Raw genomic sequence first — 23,897 nt, 5'->3', positions numbered from 1 at the left:
TTATTAGACAGTAATGACGAAGAGAAATTTAAATTTGACAGAAGATATTTTATCAAACGTGATCACTCATTATATAAAATGCCACCAGATGTTACTCGGATGGCATGACCATTAATTTAAATTTCTAATTCCAAAAGCCAATAATTTGTGTAAATGTCAACCCTTAAAGTTTTTATTTGTCTTGTGCCTTTTGCAAGATCAGGTCATTCCAAATCAAGTTAGAGACTTTGAATGCAACACCACAGCCAACTTGTGCAGAGCAGGATTCCACAAAGGGCAAGAAAGCAACCAGAGCACCTCCTTTGGTAATGTTGATTGGGGGTAAATGTTGCCTGGAGCAAATGCTGCAATAATGTAAAAACAGAGGAAAAGATTTATAGAGATATTCAAAGCCCACTTGAAAACAATGCATCTTGCCCTCTGGCTATGAGCAACGATCACTGAACACAGAGAGGGAACATTGAGGTCATCCATGAGGAGAGCACATGTGTGAAACACTCAATGTGAAATATTCTTTTCTGGAACACTTCTCTAATAACAGCATTTAAAAGTCACTTGGACAGCTACATGGAAAGGAAAGATTTAGAGGAAGATAGGCCAATTTGAGCATATGAGGCCAACCTAGATAGTCTTGTGGCTGGAATCAAAAAACTGGGCTGTGGGGTCTGTCATTCTGCTACATTACTCTATAACACCAACACAATGGGGAAGAAAATGTCATAAACTGTTAAGTCTCAGCTGTTTGATTAACAAGATATTGCAGTTAAGTTACCAATCAATGCTCATGTCTTACCTAGGCCTATTATTCTCAGTACTAATCCTCTTTCTCCAGAACAAATACTTTTATTAGAAAGAGTCAATTGCACATTCAGCCATTAACCTGGCTGTCGTTTATACTAATGTGAATAGCTTTGATTAATTTAGTGGTTTCACTGCAATAAATATTATCAGAAAAATGATACAAAAACATTTAAAATAGAGGGATTAAGAAGTACTCTTTAGGTCAGATAGCATCCATGGAGGAAGAAATGCAGTTAATATTTCAGCTCAATTAACCCTCTTTTGAACTTTATATCAAAGCCACAGTCCATATTATTAAAGATTTCTAATATTTGTAGTAATTTCCTTTGAGCCCTAAATAAAGATCTACAGAAGGATATAGCAAGACAAATGTGTAAACAATTGAGCAAAAAAGTAGATTTTAAGAAGCTTTAAAATAAAATGGGGAACTTGGGCAAGTGGGATTCTAGAGCCTAGGGGAAATGTGGAATATTATATAAAAGCACGGATGTTCAAATTCCAGAAATGGACTGCAGAGATCTCAAAGATTTATGGGTCTAAAGAGTCTCTCAGTTAGAGGCATGGAGAGATCAAAAATCAAGGAGGATTGTTTCAAGACTTAAGCTTACAGGAAAAGAGCCAGTTTAAGTCAGCTGTAATATGGCGGATGGGTGAGTGAGATGAGTTAGAATATTACACCATTCTAATCATGAGTACCTGGTGTGAAAGAGATAGTTGGAGATCAGTATTGGAACATACACACAAGGAGTGAATAACAGCACATTCACCCAAATACATCACTACTCCAATTATTAAAGACTTGTTTAAAACTATTAATGATTCTTTACAGTTGGTAATAATAAAGTCTGAAATCAAATATGATTCCATTTACATGGCCCAGTTATCGAGGAGGCAACAGTCCTTTTCAACTACTAACCAAAGCAGCAGTACTCACACAGAAGTTACCAGATACTAAAAACACTGACAGATTACCACATTGCTGTTTTTAGATACTTGCTACTTATAAATTGACTGTGGCATTTTCCTATATTCTCAATGGAACAACTATTCAACAAGTAGTTCACTAGGATACCCAAGGTCAGAAAGAGCACCAGTACCAATGATAGAATCTACAGTATAATCACATATTTAAGCCATCAGGTTTACTGCACCTGCATAAACTCCTCAAGAGGGGAATCAAAACAGTCCTGTTTCACCTCTTTCCCCACAGCTCTAAAATTATTTCCTTCACTATGAATTTATCCAATTCCCTTGTGGCACTTGCTATTGAATTTGCTTCTATTACCTGTTATGAACACAATCCAGATAATAATAGCTTACCAAATTAACATTTCCCCCTGGTTCTTTTGTCAATTAACTAAATCTATAATAAAAACAACACTGGAAATACTCAGTAGGTCAAGCAGTATTAATGGAAAGACAAATATTTCTTGTCATAGGGTCAAAATTACTTCATTAAAACTGGGAAAGTAAATAAAAAAAGTTAGTTTTAAGTTGCAAAGAGAATAGGGGGTGAATGGATAGGACAAGTTTTGATAGGGCAAGTTCAGAGTTGCCATGGTGACAAGTTGTTAATGACACCATCTGTTTATAGATTAACAAGGATTAAATCTGTGAAATCTGTTCAGCAAAACTTCTGAAGCAGGGAACAATTTTTCCACATCCAAAGGCCTCACAATTTTGAGCACTTCTATCAAATTTCCTATTTTTGCAAATTAATCATTTGAAATAAATCTTTAGTACTGAATAGAATTGTTCATAAAATTATTCTAAAAGAATGTTGCACTAGGAACAAACCAACAAGTGACAATTAGGCTTGTTTAGTTATGCATTTTTCTCACAGTCACACTGCAATGGAAGGACAAACTGGTTTGGCCTTGTACGACCTAGATTCATTTGTTTCACAGGGCCTGATGCAATTTAATTTAACAAGGGAGAAAAGAAAGCAGAGTTCCCAGTCCGTTAATAAAAACTTCTCCGTGTTCCTTCACTGCCACCTAGGTATTAGATTCAACCTGAAATCTCAGAAACCATAATATCCGATGGCTGTCCCACTAATTATTTAGTTCTCCCATCCTCATCACAGTCCCAGAGTTCAATTTTTACAAAGGCAGAGATTTGCAACAAATGACAAATCAGCACCTTGGTAGATGTTTGAAAACAAATTGCTTTTGCAAGATTACTAATCCAATTATCTCGGTATTTTCTTGCAGTTTCCTGGTGGACCAGTTTTATTCTCTGAATGCCATCATCATTAGCAAAACCAACACTTTCCCTTCCCTGGTTGTCCTTATGAAGATGGTGATGAGTCAGCTTCTGGAGGTGCTGCTGTCCTTGTAGTGAAGGTTTTAGGGAAGTTGAGAGATTTTGATCAATTATGATATATAATGACTCTCCAGGGCTAGTAGATTCAGATGACCAATCAGCAGCTCCAAATAAAGATCAGTTAATCTATTGCCAAATATTGCATTTCTTTTCCAAACAAAGCAACATTTACTGGGGCCACGGTTTGCCGCTTTGTGATTATTGTTGCCTTGGGAGAGGTAAACTCGACATACAGCAGGATAAATCCAATAGAAAATGTAATCAGGGCTATCAGCTGAAAACATTTTAAAAATTTAACAGCTTGCTTATTTCAGGTCTAGCAAAGCACTTTAAAAACAAAGCCTTTCAATCTGGAAGAGAATCACATTTCATCTCCACAGACAGCAAACATAACGAGTAAGGGAACATATCACACTCATTCTTGGTGAATGAGCAATGTCATGATTTGGGTAGAACCATATCTCCCCAAGGCCAATTAATGGCTGGGATTTCCTGAGGTCCCAAGGTACTGTTTACGATGTACTTTCTATCTTGTTAGAATGATTTGGGGCATTTGATAGCTTCAGAATATGTAAGAGTGGGAAGTGATGGGAGGTATGGCTTTTTTCTTTCGTTGAGAAAGAATCCTTGAGTGGCTGGTAACAGAGACAAAGAGAGGGAAGAGGACAGAGACAGTGAAAGAGACAGATGGAGAGAGACTCACACAGACAGACAGACATTCAGACAGAGAGAGAGACAGACATTCAGACAGAGAGACAGTGACAGAGACAGACAGTCAGAGATAGAGAGAGACACACACAGATAGAGAGAGACAGACATAGAGACAGAGACAGAGAAAGATCCTTGTCTGAGAAGCAAAGTTTTTTTTTAAAATGCATAACACCTAACCAAATTTACATTAAAAGAGTTAGAGAAAATGTACTCTGTAAAGAAACTACATCACATTCTCCCTGGTCAATTTTGTCTCCTCTCCCTTTTCTACACTTAATCTATAATTTATTACACTTTTCTCCTCTTCTTCCCTCCTCTGCCCCTACCCTCTCGCCCACCTCATCTTCCTCCTTCCTCTGACCCTACCCTCTCCCCCACCGCAGCTTCTCTCTCCCTGTTCTGCCCACCTCCACGATTTCTGCCTAAGACTGTTATGTTTTATCGCACAACAGCTCAGCCTGTGCCAAAACGTAACCAGCCTCCTTGGAAGACCCAAGTTCTTGACGACTTTGCTTTGAAGCTTCACTCGTTGAACTCAAAATGTGTCCTCATTACCTCTAACACATACATCCCCTCCCATGTCTTCCGTCTCTCTGCTGCCACAATTTTGCCCCTCATTTTCATATCTCTACTGCACAGAAACATTTAAAGTCCTATTTTAAAATGATTTTTTTAAATTACTTAATAACTTTAAGTGCTAGGAATTAATTTATGTTGTTTAATTTTCTTCATTGTAAATAAATTATTTCCACTTACCCATCTTAATCAAGATCAACAATCCCATTGAAATGAATAGAATAGCTGCAGCTGGTGCAGTCAAACACAGCCCTTCGATACGAATACAGAAGTTGTGCACTGGCCCCTGGACTCAGCTTTGAAGTGGGAGGTCAGTGGTACCGGTATCTGACCTCTGGCTTTTCGCTGACTCCCACCTCTCAATGTGCAGATACTGGTACCAGTCGGCAGGCGAACCGCACCTTGGAGCTGGTCACTTGGTGGGTGATCGTAGGACCACCCAGTGAGGAGCTTCCTGCAGGTAGTCTTGATGAGAGTTAACAAAAAGCAGGAGCCCCCCACCCCCACCAAACAAAATAGAAGCTGGTGATAAAAATAGAATGCATGGATCAATAAATAATGTAAAGGGAGAAAGTGAGGCACGCATACACAAGAACTGATATTGTTGCAGGCAGCTGAGCATATTGTATGTGTTAAAAATTTTAAAAAAATTGTAAGGATACATTACTGGTCCTCGCCCGTTGATTGTAATTCAGGGTGTGCACCAACAGTGCAGCTCTGCTCATGAAATATCAGTGCATTACGATGAAACACTGAACAATCTGAACATTTTAAGATCACTGAAGGAATTTGCAAATGCCACATCTCACAAATGTTACTCCATCTAGGCAAAGGGGGATGGCAAAAGGCAGGTGATAGTGAAGATAGCTCTCAAGTTTGCAGTTCACTAACTCAGATCCTGACAATCTGTCAGAGGTGGAATTTGCGGTGAGACAGCCAAAGCCAGGAACCTAGATCTAGGACAGGAAGGATGGATATGGCAAGTGTCTGTGTCGTTAGCTTGTCCAGGAGGCAAGTTCTGCAGTGGAAAGCTCAGGTGCGGACCTTTACGGGTCAAGCAACAGAGGAACCCCAAAGTCTATCACCACATAATCATTGGGAAGGTCAAAAACAACAGTGAAATCTGAGACCGTCTGACACAAGGTTTTGCACAGAACTTGGTGCTCATGATTTTCACCATGATATTGGCATTCAGACCTGATCATACACTAGTGGGCCCAAGGAAGATAAACAATCTGAAGACCAATGCCACAGATGCCACTGTAGATCAAGAAACACCCACCCAAGGTGTGATTACATATTGAATGCTCGGATTTTTGAACTGGATAATTTTATACCAAAGGATTTGACTGATCATATAGTGCAGAATTGTTACAGCTCAGATGGAGAACTAAGTTTGCGGCTTTAACATCAATTGTATTCCCTTGGTCTTTCTCCATTGTCCCCCAAATTTTTCCTCCCAATGTGTCCATCCAATTCTCTGTTGAAGGCAATGATTAATTTTGATTTTGCCACCCAAAGAGCCAATCAGTTCCAGAGCAAACCATCTCACCCTTCCTAATGTCAAATGATCAGAACCCTAGCAGTGACCCAACCTGTATTAAGTACAGCATCATTTTCCTGCCTTTATGTTTTATGCCCCACTTATGAAGGCCAGGTTCTCGTGTGTTTTATGAACCATTCTCATTATAACCTAGCATTTTATTCAGATCTCTGTTCCTGTACACCTTTTATAACTATGCCATTTAGTCTGCATTCTCTCATCATTTCTGCTACAGTACATATCTTCACACTCACTCTACGTTAACTTTCATCTGCCATTTCTCTGTCTTTTCCAACAGCCTGCCTATTTGCTCTTCACTCTTTATCGCATCTCAAAACTTTCCACAATGCTCTGAAAGGCATACATAGAGTGGATGTGGAGAGGACATTTCCGATAGTGGAGGGAGTGTAGGACCAGAGTCTAAGACCAAATGGCCTCAATTTACTAGGATGACCCTTTACAACAGAGATGAGGAGGAATTTCTTTAGCCAGAAGGTAGTGAATCTGTGGAACTCATTGCCACAGACGGCTGTGAAGGGCAAGTCATTGGAGACACTTAAAGCGGAGATTGATGGGTTCTTCATTCCTCAGTGTGTCAAAGATTAAAGGGAGAAGGCAGGAGCATGAGGTTGGGGGGGATAATAAACCAGTCATGGTGGAATGACAGAGCAGACTTGATGGGCCAAATGGCCTTAATCTTCTCTATGTCTTATACTCATCAATTTACTAAATTTAGAGAATGTTGGAAATATTCAGCAGATCAGGCAGTATCTGTGGAAAGAGAACAGAATTAGTGTTTCAGTTTGAAAAATCTGTACTAGAACAGAGAAAAGTTAGAGCCAAGCATATATTAATGTTACAGGGAGAGAGTTGGTTTGAATAAAGGAAATAGAGTGAAGACACTAAGTGATACAAGTGTTGGTAGTGCTGGCTCCGAGAGTAGTAAATGCAAGTTAATCAAGAAAAAGGGGGAAAAAATCATGCTGGAACAATGTAACACAAACCAGAGGAGCAGCATACACTAAATGCTCAAGTAACTCTGCAGGTCAAGTAGAAAAAGAATGGAATGCGGAGACAAGTAAAGAGCCAATGTTTTGGGCTAACTCCATTCATCAGACTGGAAAGGTGGGGAGAAGCCAGAATAAGAAAGGGGGAGGGGAAGGAGTACCCCCAACACCTTATTCTGGCTTCATCCCCCTTCCTTTCCAGTCCTGAAGAAAGGCTTCAAGCTGAAACATTGACTCTTTATTCCTCTTCACAGAAGCTGCCTGATCTGTTGAGCCCCTCCAGTATTTTGAGTGCATGTTGCTCTGGAGTTCCTGCATCTGCCGAGTCGCCTGTGTGGAGGAGCAGCACCACAGGTGCAGGATGTCTGAAGTGAAAAATCAACAGCTGCTGATTATTGTTTTCACATGACTATAACTGCTGAGGCACTGCTCTGAGGTTAACATAGGCCCATGATGCTTGACCCAGTGGCTGCTTTCAGACCTGGACTCCGAACTGTTGAAGATCAGCGTCCAAGGCCACCTGCAGTCTCCCCAAGTGAAAGCCAGCAGCCTTCCACCAGAAACACAGCAACACTTGGTGTAACACCATCTCAATTACCAGATCAGACAAATACACACACAACTGACAGGGAACAAAAACCCATGATTGGTGTGCATGTAGCACAGTTATGAGTATAATCCCCAACCGCTGAAGTCATATGGATTTTTTTTCATTTCTAAACAATTTTATATGCAATTTAAACTTTGTACGGTGGATATTATTCACAGTCACTCGATTATTAATTAATAACATTGTGTATAAATGTGGTGAAGTATGTTTATTTTGAGCAACACATACAACATGATAAACAGAAGAGATTCTGCAGGTGCTGGAAATCCAGAGCAACACAGAAAGTGCTGGGGACCTCAATAGGTCAGGCAGCATCTATGGAGAGGAATCAACAATTGATATTTCAGGCCTCGTGCAGGGTCTCAAGGTGCTCAAAAAGCTGAGAGACCTTAAAGTATATGTGTCACCCGGATCAGAGGAATTGCACCCTAGGGTTCTGAATGAGGTAACGTTAGAGATTGTGGTGGCATTAGAAAATATGGTTCAAAAATAATGGAAATAAAGGAGTTCAACCCAGAGAAGTGTGAGGTGGTACACTTTGGAAGGACAAACTCCAAGGCAGAGTACAAAGTAAATGGCAGGATACTTGGTAGTGTGGAGGAGCAGAGGGATCTGGGGGTACATGTCCACAGATCCCTGAAAGTTGCCTCACAGGTAGATAGGGTAGTTAAGAAATCTTACGGGGTGTTAGCTTTCATAAGTCGAGGGATAGAGTTTAAGATACGCAATGTAATGATGCAGCTCTATAAAACTCTAGTTCGGCCACACTTGGAGTACTGTGTCCAGTTCTGGTCACCTCAGTATAGGAAGGATGTGGAAGCATTGGAAAGGGTACAGAGGAGATTTGCCAGGATGCTGCCTAGTTTAGAGAGTATGGATTATGATCAGAGATCATGCGAGCGAGGGCTTTACTCTTTGGAGAGAAGGAAGATGAGAGGAGACATGATAGAGGTGTACAAGATATTAAGAGGAATAGACAGAATGGACAGCCAGCACCTCTTCCCCAGAGCACCACTGCTCAGTACAAGAGGACATGACTTTAAGGTAAGGGGAGGGAAGTTCAAAAGGGATATTAGAGGAAGGTTTTTCACTTAGAGAGTGGTTGGTGCATGGAATGCACTGCCTGAGTCAGTGGTGGAGGCAGGCACACTAGTGAAGTTTAAGAGACTACTAGACAGGTATATGGAGGAATTTAAGGTGGGGGGTTATATGGGAGGCAGGGTTTGAGGGTCAGCACAACATTGTGGGCCAAAGGGCCTATAATATGTTGTACTGTACTATGTTCTATGTAAAAATCATTGGACTCTGGCATGGTGCCAGAGGGCTGGAAAATTGTAAATGTCATTCTAGTCTTTAAGAAAGGAGGAAGGCAGCAGAATTAAATTATAGACCAGTTAGCCTGTCCTCAGTGGTTGGGAAGATGTTAGAGTCAATTGTTAAAGACGAGGTGAAGGAGTACTTGGTGACACAGGACAAGATAGGACAAAGTCAGCATGATTTCCTTCAGGGAAAATCCTGCCTGACAAACCTGCTGGAATTCTTTGAGGAGATTACAAGCAGTATAGATACAGGGGATGCAGTGGATGTTGTATATTTGGATTTTCAGGAGGCCTTTGACAAGGTGCCACACATGAGGCTGCTTAGCAAATTAAGAGCCCGTGGTATTACAGGAAAGTTACTGGCGTAGTTAGAGTATGGCTGATTGGAAGAAGTCAGCAAGTGGGAATAAAAGGATCCTTGTCTGGTTGACTGCCAGTGACTAGTGGTCTTCTGCAGGGATCGGTGTTGGGACCACTTCTTTTTATGCTGTATATAAATGATTTAGATGACAGAATAAGTAGCTTTGTAGCCTAGTTTGCAGATGATATGAAGATTGGTGGAGTGGCAGGTAGTGTTGAGGAAACAGGGAGGATGCAGAAGGACTTGAACAGATTAGGAGAATGGGCAAGAAAGTGGCAAATGAAATACAATGTTGGAAAATGCACGGTCATGCACTTTGGTAGTAGAAATAAAACTGCGTGACCATTTTCTAAAAGGGGAGAAAATCCAAAAGTCTGAGATGCAAAGGGACATGTGAGTCTTTGCGCAGAACGCCCTAAAAGATGACTTGCAGGTTGAGTCGGTGTTGATGAAGGCAAATACATGTTGGCATTAATTTCAAGAGGTCTAGAATACAAGAGCAGGGATGTGATGCTGAGGCTTTATAAGGCATTGATGAGGCCTCACCTTGAGAATTGTGTACAGTTTAGGGCCCTTCATCTTCGAAAAGATGTGCTGGCATTGGAGAGGGTCCAGAGCAGGTTCACAAGGATGATTCCAGAAATGAAAGGGTTATCATATGAGGAACATTTGATGGATCTGGGTCTTTACTCACTGGAATTTAGAAGGATGAGAGGGTATCTCACTGAAACCTTTCAAATGATGAAAGGCCTAGACACAGTAGATGTGGAAAGGATGTTTCCCATGGTGGGAGCGTCAAGGACACAGCCTCAGAATAGAAGGGTGTCCATTCAAAACAGATACGGAGAAACTTCTTTAGCCAGAGGGTGGTGAATTTGTGGAATTTGTCAGCACATGCAGCTGAGAAGGCAAAGTCATTTGGTGTATTTAAGGCAGAGATTGATAGGTTCTTGATTGGACATGGCATCAAAGGTTATGGGGAGAAGGCCAGGAACTGGGGTTGAGGAGGGAAAAAAAGGATCAGCCATGATTGAATGATGGAACAGACTCAATGGGCCAAATGGCCTAATTCTGCTGCTATGTCTTATGGTCTCATCCCAAAACGTCAACTGTTTCTTCTCTCCATAGATGCTACCTCAAGATGGTTGTGGCTGGTGATACAACTGATGTTTAGGACCGAGATTCTTCATTGGGAGTGGAAAGTAAAGGAGCTGAAATCAGAACAGCACTGTGAGGGAGGGGAAGAAATACAAGCTTGCAGGTGATAGGTGAGATCAGATGAGGGGAAAATGGGTGGATGGGGGAAGGGGGCATGAAGTAAGAGGCTGGGAGAAGATAGGTGGAAGAGGTAAGGGTTTGAAGAAGAAGGAATCCAATAGGAGAGGATGGTAGACCATGGGAGAGGGGTAAGGAGGTTGGGAACCAGGGGGAGGTGTTGGGCAGATGAGGAGAAGAGAAGCGGTGAGAGGGTAACTAAAATAGGGGATAGAAATAGAGAGTAATAGTGAGAAATTACTGCAAGTTATAGAAAAGTATATTCATGCCATCAGGTTGGAGGCTATCCAGATGGAATATGAATTATTGCTCCTCCAATCTGAGTTTGCTTCATCATGGCAGTAGTGTAAGCCATGGATGAGCATATCAGGTTGGGAATGAGAAGATGAACTGAAATGGTCAGCCACCAGGCAATCCTGCTTTAGCGGCAGACAGGGCAAAAAGCTCCCCCCCACCCCAATCTGCTACAGTCAGAAGTTCCTACCTGCTTCAAAAGGGCAACAATTACTTATACCTGTGCCCAAGAAGAGCAGCCTCAATGACTATTATCCAGTAGCACACATATCTATGGTGATGAAATGCTTTGAGAGGTTGGTCGTGGCTAGAATCAACACCTGTCTCAGGGAGGACATGGTCGCACTGCGATTTGCCTATCGCCCAAATAGGTCTACAGCAAATGCAATCTCAATGGCTCTCCACGCAGCCTTGGATCACCTGGACAAAGCAAATATCTATGTCAGGATGCTGTTTATTGACTATAGCTCAGCATTTCACACCAGCATTCCTTCAGTCCTGATCAAAAAGCAACAGAACCTAGACCTCAGTCCCTCTGGATCCTCAACTTCCTAACCAGAAGATCACAAGCTGTGTAGATTATAAGACCAAAAGATATAGGAAAGTAGGCCATTTGGCCCATTGAGTCTGCTCCACCATTCAATCATGGGCTGATCCACTTCATCCAGTCATCCCCAGTCCCCTGCTTTCACCCCAAACACTTTGATGCCCTGGCTAATCAAGAACCTATCTATCTCTGCCTTAAATGCACCCAATGATTTGGCCTCCAGAGCCGCTCATGGCCACAAATTCCTCAGATTTACCACCCTCTGACTAAAGTAATTTCTCCGCATCTCAGCTCTAAAAGGACGTCCTTCAATCCTGAAGTCATGCCCTCTTGTCCTAGACCCCTACCATGAGAAATAACTTTTGCCATATCTAATCTGGATTGGAAATAACATCTCCACCTTGCTGTCAATTAACACTGGCACTCCACAGGGATGTGCACTTAACCCACTGCTCTACTCTCTCTAAACCTATCACTATGTGGCCAGGCATAGTTCAATCTGCATCTATAAATTTGCTGATGATATAACCATTGCTGTCAGAATTTCATTTGGCGACAGAAGGACAAACAGGAGCAAGATATATCAGTTAGTTGAATGGTGTTGCAGCAGCAAATTTGCACTCAGCATCAACAAGACCAAAGAGCTGATTGTGATCTTCAGGAAAGGTAAGATGAGGGAACACAAACCAATCGTCATAGAGAGATCAGAAGTAAAGAGTGTATGGGGAGTTGGGGAGGGTGCTACTGCACAAGATCAAAATAAGTTGCAGAAACTTGTGCAATGCCCTGGTTCATATTTTCACTGTTATGGTGTATGTATTTCATTTTGGCAGCTCTGTACAGCAGTCTGTTCTGTTTTCAGTTTGTTTGGGTTATTGTTGAAGATAAGAGATGAGGAGAAATGTGTGCCATCCAATTAGGATGATCAAATTAAGGGGAGGTTTCTCTGGTTGAGGGACGCTAAAGCTGGGTTTGGGGCTTTTGTCCAAGAAGAGATGAAGAGAGAAGATGCAGGAGAGAAGCACTCATAGGATTCAACCAGGAGCGGGACTGTGATTCAACAAAGCGGGGGCGAGATCGATTGAGGATCAGTGACTGCTATGGAGAAGTTTCAAGTTTCAGCTTGTGCACGTTTGATTGCTTCAATGGAATGGGTCCATTTTTTTGTTCTTTTCTTTATTAACCCATTAGTCAAATTAAGATTCATAATCTTAATCATATGTGGTGTACTGTCCGCTATTTTGCGGCACTAATTTGTAACATGGTAGCAAAATACACAGCATCCGCACAAACCGGGGTTTGGGGTGGGAGAGTGCCTCAATCTCACAAGTTTGGCAGGGCCGGAAGTTGTCTTCCCTCAACTTACACAGCCAAGGAAACCAGGGGGTTTCACTTGTAAAATTAGTCATCTCTATCATGGGTACCAGCTTCCATTGTATCCAAGATATGTCCAAGGAGCAGTGCCCGAGGAAGGCGATGTTCATTATTAAGGATCCCCACCACCCAGGACATGCTCCCTTCACACTGTTACCATCAGGAATGAGATACAGAAGCCTGAAGGAAAAGCTTCTTCCCCTCTGCCATCTGCCATATCTAATCTGGATTGGAAATGGTTATTAAATTAGATATGGTTATTAAATGGACATTGAATCCATAAACACTACCTCACTACTTTTTTATTCCTGTTATTTTCCACAACTTCTTTTAGCTTAAAAATTCAATAGACACAACTATAATGTAATTCAGTTTTTTTTGCTATCTTTATTTATCATGTATTTCTTTGTACTGCTGACGTAAAGTTAAAAAATTTCATGACATGTGCCAGTGATATTAAATCTGATTCTCATTCTGATTCTGATCCCTGTTGACTCTCAGCAATGTAGAGAAGACTGTCGTGGGAGCAATCGATACATAGATGATCCTGACAGTCTTGAAGGAGAAGTGTCACTTCATCTGGTGGTTATTTGGTGTCAGCTTTTATTGCTGTACCACTCTGGCCAACTGATGGACAGAGACAGTTAATTTCTAGCTCTGGTTACTGGAATCACAGTTGGGTGTTACATCTGGCAGGCAAGAGCTATCCAGCTTGTCCCCTCCTCACCATTCTCCTTCTCTACTGTCTCTTTCTCTGCAGTCACTCCACGTGTAACATTCAAGTTGTCAGAGTGAAAGCCCACTGTTTGGTTCGTTAAATTGGCTCAACTTCAGCAGGCACCATAAATTACTGCAGAACACAAAAATCCTGACCAGTGCCAGTTTACTGGGCAGAAAGCGTGATTGTGTGTCAGTGAGAGGCCGAGAATTCTTTTTGGTTTCCATACGTGGCTCAATTGTTATGCAGTGTTTCAATGCCATGTAGAAGCTGTCAATGGCACAGTGAAAACTTGCAATCCCATTGAAGCAATATACTGACTGTATGCACCTGCTATTCCCTGACAAGGAAAATGGAGTTAGTTTTCTTTTAACAGAAACTCATTAACCTTTATAGCAAACTGCAAAAGAATTAAATACCTCAAGCTGTACCTCAGAAGGAGCCCAATACTCTTAGGTTTATTTCCATTGTTTTCCCTGACATCCAGTGGCATTGCTACCCTTGTCTTTCTCCAAGATTGCAGGTTTAGTTATACCAGGCAACAGATTTCTGTAGGCAAGGTTTTTCTTAACAGCAAATGGTGCATGTATATTCATTGCTAAGGTCTAGGAAGAAATGTTCGCTCAACACTCTTCCCGAGTCTTTCTCTAGTTAGACATCAACGTATTCACCACATATATTTACATGTATAAGGAAATTACTGTGGTGTATCTGTGCTACGTGCAACAAGAAACTATAATATTCAATAATTGAACAGAATAAAGAATGAGATAAAAATAAAGTTAGCAGTACAGATATGGAATAAAATGTGTATAAACGCATAGATGGCAGCATGTATTTGCAATATTACAAAAAGTGGTTTAAAGTGTTCATAGTGAAGTGGCAGAAGCAGAAGGTGTGAGGTGGGGAGGGTAGTAACTAAAATGATCGATCAGCTAACTGTCTGATGGGAGAAACTTTTAAGATGGTGTGAACATCTGCAGAGGGAAAGGTGAAGAAAGGTGGCGATTTCATGACAGGAATCATCATCAGATGAAGAAAGATTCCATTTTCTTAATGGCATGATGGCAGATAATTGAGCCAACACCTCTTTCACATCCCCTTCCTGGTGGTGCTGCCAAACTCTCACAGCCTTCATTCTACCTCTACCGTGAATTGGCATTCCTGTTTACAGCACCACACTTGGCACCATTCTATTGTATAGTGCTCACCGCTGTATTTATTGTTGTTTTCAGTATTACCATGCACACTATTTACTTTGAGGTTCATGCAAACAAGAAATTTCATTGCACCCTGTGTATATGACAGTAAACTAATCAGAAATGATGAAACCTGAAGGACAGGGAGACTGCATTTGTTAATTGAGGACTCACTTTTAGGAGCAGGAAAAGTAATATGGTACAGTGTCACATTGAAAGTTGTTCTCTGTGGCTACTTCCATGCTTTCATTACACAACCAGTGACATTCTGTGGGCTCCTACGTGTATAAACTCAAAGTTTGCTTGCAAAGCAAATCTGATCATTTATTTCTCCTAAAACAAATCACATACATTTATACAGAAGAGTGCCAGGAAAAGGCCAGCCATATCATAAAGAATCCCACCCACTCTGTTTGTGCCCCACTCCCATCGGGCAAGAGTCTACGAAGCATCAATGCCAGGACCACTAGGCTCAAAACCCCACTCCACCAACCCCTACCACCACTTAATACACCTCACCTAGTATCCCTTTATGGACAGTACATATGATTAGTCTATGCAAGTTATTTGTAAATTGTTTTTAAAGGTTTATATATATTTTTTTTTCTGTTTTTATACTGCATCAGATCCACATTGTGCACTTGTGTCCTGAAGAATGACAATAATCAATCTTGAACCTTATGTTAGCCAAAGTATAATCATTCTTACGTATTTTCCCAGCAACTAGATGTATGCTCACAAGATAGATTTACTTTTGAAAAGCCATATTTTGTTTTCAATAGCACCATGTTTTAAACTAATATTTTAGACAGAAGTTATATGATATTTGAAATGCAAATGTAACAAATAAAAATAGTCAGAATTGGTGCTTGCTGAGAAATAGCTAAAGTTCGACGTGTTCATTAGCAAGTTTTTGTCTTCATTTTGTTTGAAATCACAGTGTGTCACATACTGTTATATTATTTTGAACTAAAGGTCGAGAGACTGCAAATTCAACTCCATGATAAAAGTTTGGACATTTGAATTGTTTGAAAAAGAAATTTTAAGAAAGAAAGTGATAACATAACTATGACCAGGGTGGTTAATATTCATAAAATGAAATATGGCACTAAGGCTCGCTGAGGGCTACAGGGGATTAGTTGTACATTCTTGTTGACCCCGTTCAGAAATGACCAAGCAAACCATTTTGTTGAATCACTTCTTTCTGTGGTCCATTAGGAAAGGACAATAATTGAGAGTCTACCAACAATATGTTTCTTATAATTCCCTAAGATATGTGCAAATACCTTCCCCTAAGCCAATACTCCGCCAAACTGAAACTTAAAAAAGCAGGTAAGAAAGAATTGTTCTCTGTTTTCCCTTCAACCTGTGGAAAAGCAATGGCTCTCTGCTTACTATTTTTTTCCCGCAGGACTTTAGCCAAAAATCAGTAACAAGTCTAGGTTTCTCACCAGGTATAACCCTGATGATGCAAGAGTGCCTCCTGGAGGTCCTCTCGCTTGTCTTACAAATTTAGTACGTTCAGGAGCTGGAGAGATTGACCTGACGGTTAGCATTCCTGCTTTTCCATCCATGTTCTATCATATCCATGATATTATTACTTAGACTATCAGAGTCAGAATTTCTGCATGAATACATTCCATATAAAAAGATGATTTTTTTCTTACCAGTCATTCTCTGAAGCATGACCATTTTCTATCCATGGACAACTCGACAAACGGGAAATATTTCCTAAAGGCATTTATGGTGTGGGTATTATTTCAGCTAGCAATTCCCACAAACTCCCGTCAAAGATTTCCCCTTTGTTAAATACTACCCCATAATATGTTTAGAGGGTCCTTTTACTTTGTTGTGCACCGCGGAATCTTATTCGCTTTTAGATTGTGTAAATTGCATTTGTTGAGATTATATCCTAGATAGCAGAAATGGCGTGTTGGTATCCAAACAGCTTGGAAAGCGATACAGGACTGGGCTGTCCCAAATCAGGCTAAAGTTCATCCCGTGGCTTGAGTTGTTTTTCTCTCTCGTGCGGGTCTGAGAGAGCCGGATTCTTTGTATCAGATTCATGAACAGATTGCATTTTGTCACAGTTAATGATGAAAATGTTGTAAGGCGTGTTAGGTGGTGTTAGCTCCCGCATACAAATGGATTCTTCAACCATCAGGCTTCACACGCCTTGCAATATGCAGTGCCAATGACATGAATACGGTATCAACTATCAGCTATGGTTAACCCATTCAGAAGCTCAGTGTACTACCGAGTTTGTGATTAACTACTCCGCGTACGCTTCGAGTCTAATTACACCCTGACATCAATCCTTCATAGTATGCGCTCTCTGCAGTCACAGCATAATGACTTTATAATGTTTTGCACGTGAATTATCCAAACAGCTGAACCACCAGAGCCGCTGCCCCCGTCCCATTCACCATTGCCCCGTCCACACACCATTTTGCCAACAGAAGCTCCGTTTTATTCGTACTAGCTGACCCAAATAATTATCGACTTGTCCCGCTGGCACTGCAGTGGGTAACAGAGACACGAAACATGGAAGGGAACTGGAGCAAGGAAGCGCTGCGAAACATTCTATCTCGGTGCCCTTACACTACACAGTTTTTCCAGTTTGTACTTAACGTTGCCCACAGTAAAATCATTGGGCTCTGGGAAACTGCGCAAGCAAACTTTGCTTTAATACCACTGGATCTCAACCTCTGCCGTAACTTTTGAGAACAGAATGTTGTTAGCGTTTGGAGATTGTGTAATGCTGCAGGACCGACCACACTCCGATCCCGGGCAGCGTTAGAAGCTCAAGAGCCGAACCACGAGGCTTTCAACTTTACATTTCTTGTGAACAATAGTACACCGCCTTCAAACTGCTCGTCTGGCCGTCACCGTCCCTTTCATTGCATGGCATGAATAACAACTTATTTATTAAAATACAGAATACTAACAATATCTACCTTTATTTGCAAGAACAACAGCCAAATCTATTAGAAGTATCTCCCGGCCAAACTCCACTTAAAGCAAGGGTGCCGTGTTCTTCGACAACCTACATGGCCATAGTGTCGTGCTGGAAGTTTATACATAATCTCATTCTATGACTGATGTTCTGGGATAGTTGCTGCGTGTTAAGTTATTTTCTCCATACGTTCCTTCACACCCGCTCTCATTTCCCCTTTCCCACGCCTTCCAGAATGCCCCACGGATTCAGTCAAAGCGACCTATGAATCTCCCCCGTCGGATTCTTGACAGAACGCAGCACGTTCAAAAGCAATGTGAACAACCATCCAGAGGGTCCTTTCGCGCTCCCCGGGAAATTTCTCCTGCTTCATCGGCCGAATTCAATCCCTTTCACTGTGACCCCCATCTCCCCCATGGCGCGCCGAACTTCCAAACATTAAACAGAACATTTTAGTTAAGGCGAGAATACAATAAATTGGCGACCATCAGCCTTTTCACGGAACAGAGCCAATGACCCCACGAGAAGCCCAGATTTATTATTTGATAATGCGCTTACCTTAAAAAGTCTTAGGATGTTGGCGACCATAATGGAGACGGAACTTCCAGAGGCACCTATAACTCCCACGATCTTATCGGGTTTGGCGATAATGGGGGGCTCACCGCTGGCACATCTCACGTCGGTGGCGTCCTTCTCGATTAGGGCTTGGACGAAAGTCAGAGACTGCTCCAAGGCGTAAGTGTCCCTGGAGCAGGTGTCCAGGATGCGGACGCCTAGAGTGATGTTGGTCAGGATGTCAGGGTCGCGGTTGAGTTGGTCCACGGCGTGTAGCATGGCTTCCATCCTGTGAATACCCTTCTCCTTCTTGATCTCGCCGCAAGCGGTCCCTGACGACCCCCGGGCGTGGACTGGGAAGAGACCCCCGAGGATGAGGTCGCCTTCCAGCCGGATGGAATGGGCATGTTCCTGGGCTTGGCTTTTCTGCATCACTGCCAGGAGCCAGCAACACTTGGCGGCGAGGAGCCAGCGTCGGCAAGAAGCTTGGATCTCCCGCGGCTTCATGCTGCCGCTCCCTGCTCTGCTGCTTTCCTCGGAACGGGCTGGGAGACTTGGACCAGGCGCATCAAGGCTCGGCTGCCCCGGCGATGTAAGGGTTAGCAGGAGGGGAGGCGACTGCAGCCTGACTGGACGGGACATCGGCTGGAGGCTCCCGTGGATTTTTTGATCACGTCTGTGCCCGGCATCTGCCACATCGCTGCCGACCCTCACCCTCCCGGGACGCCAGGAGGGAGAACGGAGAGCCTCTGCCTCACTGAGAACTCAGCGCTGCCCCCAGCTTTCCGGCGTCAGAATCCTTTGCAAAGACGAAGAAGAGGTGGCTCCGCACGGCGCCCTGTTGATGTACGACCAGGAAACCAAATCAATAAATGAGCACAAATCGTCAGCTAAACCAACAAACAGTTCGCCGCTTTCTTTAGCTGCTGGCTTTGATTCAATGTCCCAGCACCTGACTCACGTAAGCTCCGGGGAAAGTATCTGGGACGGATCTGACCCCTCTCCCAGGTCTGTGCCAGTAACCAGCACTCAGCACTCCCGAATGCTGAACATCTTCACACGTGCATAATAATCTCCATCTCAACCCTTATTTTCTCCCACCCCTTCATTTTGTTTCCCCGCTCCACCGGTTCCCTATTTAAAGGCTTTTCTCAGCACAAGCGCTTGGGGTGTTCGGGCGCTCGTGGACATCTGGAGACGGGCTGTCTCTCCCCACCCCCCGGTCAAGGATCTGGTGCTCCCCCCCCCCCGCCCCCCGACGCCTCACGGAGGAGATACTCTGCAAGAGGTGAAGCTCCCCTCAGAGGCTTTCGTCCTCAAAGTTCTCTCCCCCCACCCCCACCTCACTCAACGGTCCCCGCTCCCCAACAACAGGCAGCAACTCCAAATAACTGAGAGGCTTAAGGCAAGAAAAAAAAATACCGTGGGCATTGGAAACTTGAAATTGCGGGGAAATGTGGAAGTAGTTCAGCGACCGCCGATGGAGGACGTGAGGAAGATCAAGATTCCGAGATACTCGTGAAAATTCAATGTTTGGCTAGTTGTGGCTGAACGCCTTCTGCCTGTTTCCGATCTAACTAAATGGTGAAGCAGGGTCGAAGGGCTGAGTAATCTCTTCTTGAATGTTGTTACCCATAGTTTTTACTTCAGATCCCCACCCAGCCATTGAGAGAGTTTTTGTTTGTTGCCCTGTGTCAATATCCCAAAGAAAGCTTCTCATGCTCTTACCCTGTTCGACTGTATCATCCCTCTTCATAGAGCAAACAGGCTCTTCGGCCCACAATGTTGTGACGGCCATGTAATCTGCTCTGGAAACTGCCTAGAATTTCCCTAGCGCATAGCCCTCTGTTTTTCTAAGCTCCATGTAAATACCTAAGAGGCTCTTAAAATATCCTATTGTATCCGCCTCCACCACCAACCCCGGCCGTGCTTTGCACGCACCCACCACTCTTATGTGGAAAAACTTACCCACAACATCCTCTCGGTACCGATTTCCAGGCACCTTAAAACTATGCTCCCTCGTGTTAGCCATTTCAGCCCTGGGAAAAAAGCCTTTGGCTATCCACACGGTCAATGCCCCTCATAATCTTATACACCTCTATCAGGTCACCTCTCTCCCTCCGTCGCTCCAAGGAGAAAAGATCAAGTTCACTCAACCTATTCTCATAAGGTACACCCTCCAATCCTGGCAACATCTTCGTAAATCCCCTCTGCAATCTGTCTATAGTATCCACATCCTTTCTGTAGTGAGGAAATGAGCACAGTACTCCAAGTGGGGTCCGACCAAGGTCCCATATAGCTGTAATATTACCTCACAGCTCTTGAACTCAATCCCATGGTTGATGAATGCCAATGCACCGTATGCCTTCTTAGCAACACCTCAGCCTGCACAGCAGCTTTGAGTGTCCCATCGACATGGACCCCAAGATCTCTAAAATCCTCCGAACTGCCAAGAATCTTACCATTTATATTATATTCTTCAAATTTGACCTACCAAAATGAACCACTTCATAATTATCTGGATTGAAGCCCATCTGCCACTTCCCAGCCCAGTTCTGCATCCTATCAATGTCCCACTGTAACTCTTGACAACCCTCCAGACTATCCAGAACACCCCCAACCTTTCTGTCATCAGTAAACTTACTAACCTACCCTTCTACTTCTTCATCCAGGTCATTTATTAAGATCACAAGGAGTAGGGCTCCCAGAACAGATCCCCGCTGAACACCACTGATCACTGACCTCCATGCAGAATATGAACCATCTACAACTACCCTTTGCCTTCTGTTGGCAAGCCAATTCTGGATCCAAAAAGCAAGGTCTCTTTGGATCCTATGCTTCCTTACTTTCAGAAGGAGCCTTGAATGGGGAACCTCATCTAATTCCTTACTGAAATCCATATACACCACATTCACTGTTCTACCATCAATTTGTTTTGTTACATCCTCAAATAACTCAGGCTTGTAAGGCATGACCTGCCCTTGACAAAGCCATGCTGACTATTCCTAATCAGATTACGTCTCTCCAAATGCTCATAAACTCTGTCTCTCAGGAGCTTCAACAATTTGCCCACCACTGAAGTCAGACTCACTGGTCTATAATTTCCTGGGTTATCTCAACTCCCTTTCTTGAACAATGGAACAACATTTGCAACCCTCCAATCCTCCAGTACTTCTCCCTTCCCTATTGCTGATGCAAAGATCATCACAAGAGGCTTAACAATTTCCTCCCTCACTTCCCACAGTAGCTGGGGTATATCTCATTTGGTCCCAGTGACTTACCTAACTTAATGCTTTTCAAAAGCTCCAGCACATCCTCTTTCTTAATGTCTACATTCTCAAGTGTTTCAGTCCACTGTAAGTCATCCCCACAAATGCAAATGTCTTTTTCCATGGTGAATACTGAATCAAAGTATTCATTAAGTACCTCCGCTACCTCCTCCGACTCTGTGCACACGTTTCCACAATCACACCTGATTGGCCCTATTCTCACACGGCTCATCCTCTTGCTCTTCACATACTTGTAGAATACCTTGGGGTTTTCCTTAATCCTGCTCACCAAGGTCTTCTCATGGCCCCTACTGGCTCTCCTAATTCCATTCTTGAGTTCCTTCCTGGCAATTTTGTAATTTTCTAGAGCTCTAACAATACCTGGTTTCTTGAACCTTTCATAAGATTTTCTTTTTAACGACATTTTCTACATCCTTTGTACACCATGGTTCTTTAACTCTGCCATCCTTTCCCTGCCTCAATGGAATGTACCTATGCAGAACTCCATGCAAATGTTCCCTAGATATTTGCCACATTTCTACCATGTATTTCCCTGAGAACATCTGCTCCCCAATTATGCTCCCAAGTTCTTGCCTAATAGCATCATACTTCCCCCACCCCAATTAAGTGTTTTCCCAAACAGTCGATTCCTGTCCCTCTCCAGTGCTACGGTGAAAGAGATAGGGTTGTGGTCACTACCTCCAAAACGCTCTCTCACCGAGAGATCTGACATTTGACCAAGTTCATTTTCCAATACCAGATCAAGCACAACTTCTCTCCTAGTTGGCTTATCTACATATTGCGTCAGGAAACCTTCCTGAATACATCTAACAAACTCCACCCGATCTAAACCCTTTGCGCTAAGGAGATGCCAATCAATATTAGGAAAGTTAAAAATCTCCCACCACAACAGCCCTATTACTATTGCACCATTCCTGTATCTGCCTCCCCATCTGCTCCTTGTTATCCCTGTTACTATCGGGGGGTCTATAAAAAAACACCCAGTAGAGTTCAGCAGGGCGGGCAGCATCCTTGAAAGGAGCTCCTTTCAACAGATGCTGCCCGACCTGCTGAGTTCATCCAACTTGTTTGTACATCTTGATTTGACCACAGCAGCTGCAGCACACTTTGTGTTTACCCAGTAGAGTTATTGCCCCTTTCCTGTTACTGACTTCCACCCACACTGACTCATTAGACCTTCCCTCCATGACTTCCTCCTATTCTACAGCCGTGACACTATCCCTAATTAGTCTACTTTAAAAAAAATCCAACCTGCCATTGGAAAACCAGAGGGATTGGAAATCCCATGGGAATGTCCCCCCCCCCCACCCCCAACCACTACACAAATAAAGAGGTGGTTTTCCTTGGAAATGAACTTCTGCAATTCTAGGATCATATAGGTGTGGGAGAGGGAAGCATCTGAAGGGCGATTCTTTGGAACTCCAGAGGTAAGATTGAAAGGTAGGGAGATGGCCATCAATAGAGAGTCTGTGGATATGTTTGGATAGATTAGTGTAGGACCATGCAAGGGCACTGTGACAGACAATAGGATAGAGAAAAAGAGAGTGATCATGTCTAAAGCTAATAACAGGTTATGAAAGATGATAAACATTCTTTAATTATCATCATTACAGAAGATGGTGTTTCCAAGTATAACAGAAAAATTTTAGTGATATACTATCAAGTCACAAAGTTAATAGGAAGATTCCAAAATGGGTGCAGGAAAAGAACACCATGAATTAAAGTGACAACTCATTGAGGGTTATGGAGAGAAAAGTGAAGTCATGTGATCTTTCTTGCCAAGATGGAGAGGCAATGAGGAAGAAGAGAATCTATTTATATTGTCAGAAATACCAGAGCAGTGGAGAAAATTCTGGTGATTAGATGGTTAGTGAAAAGCAAGCCAAGCTACCTCGAGCTGAGGTGCAAGGGCAGATTAAGTTCAGAAAAGATACATAGAAAAATGGGCACACAACAAGAGAAAGTTGATAGGGACATAAGTGGGTTAAAAGAAGGCAGTTAACATTTCAAATAGTCTCAACCTTGGTGACAGAAAGATTCATGAACTCCTGCACTCTCTGTCCAATGAGACAACAAAAGGAGTCGGGCCTGGTGACTGGGAGGGAAGGTGCTGGATCACACTTGCAGGAGTCTGTGGCCACCTCTGCATTCTTTTTTCTCTCTGGAGTCAGGACCATGGTATTCCAAGCAGAATAACAAACCTTGGCAGCTAGGATGCTTCATACCTCCCTTTGATGCTGAGAGTAAAGATCCCAAAAGATAAAACATAAAAGGATCCTAATTAAGGATCTTGGAGCTTTGTGGCTGTTTTAATATATTGAAGCAATAGCATTGTTCCTGCATTTCCTTGAGATTTTCCTTCTGATCCAAAATTTTGCCATGTACTAGTCGTAACCGACTAGTTCTTCTGGTTTTTGAATGGAGATAGGGTGAACC

At 42.8% G+C, this 23,897-nt stretch overlaps 1 protein-coding gene across 1 annotated transcript in view; it reads right to left on the bottom strand.

The window, feature by feature from the left end:
• LOC132397675 (metabotropic glutamate receptor 8-like) overlaps positions 1 to 18,813 on the bottom strand; it is a 381,459-nt gene extending 362,646 nt beyond the window's left edge. The window contains exon 1 of the mRNA XM_059976443.1: positions 18,175 to 18,813. Coding sequence (XP_059832426.1) covers positions 18,175 to 18,813 — 639 coding nt within the window. The remainder of the gene's footprint in view (positions 1 to 18,174) is intronic.
• Between the last annotated feature and the right edge of the window lie 5,084 nt (positions 18,814 to 23,897).

This window comes from Hypanus sabinus, chromosome 8 (genome assembly GCF_030144855.1).
Source record: "Hypanus sabinus isolate sHypSab1 chromosome 8, sHypSab1.hap1, whole genome shotgun sequence".
Taxonomy (NCBI): domain Eukaryota; kingdom Metazoa; phylum Chordata; class Chondrichthyes; order Myliobatiformes; family Dasyatidae; genus Hypanus; species Hypanus sabinus.
Note: the sequence above shows the minus strand (reverse complement) of the source record. Positions and strands in the feature narration are given on the sequence as shown.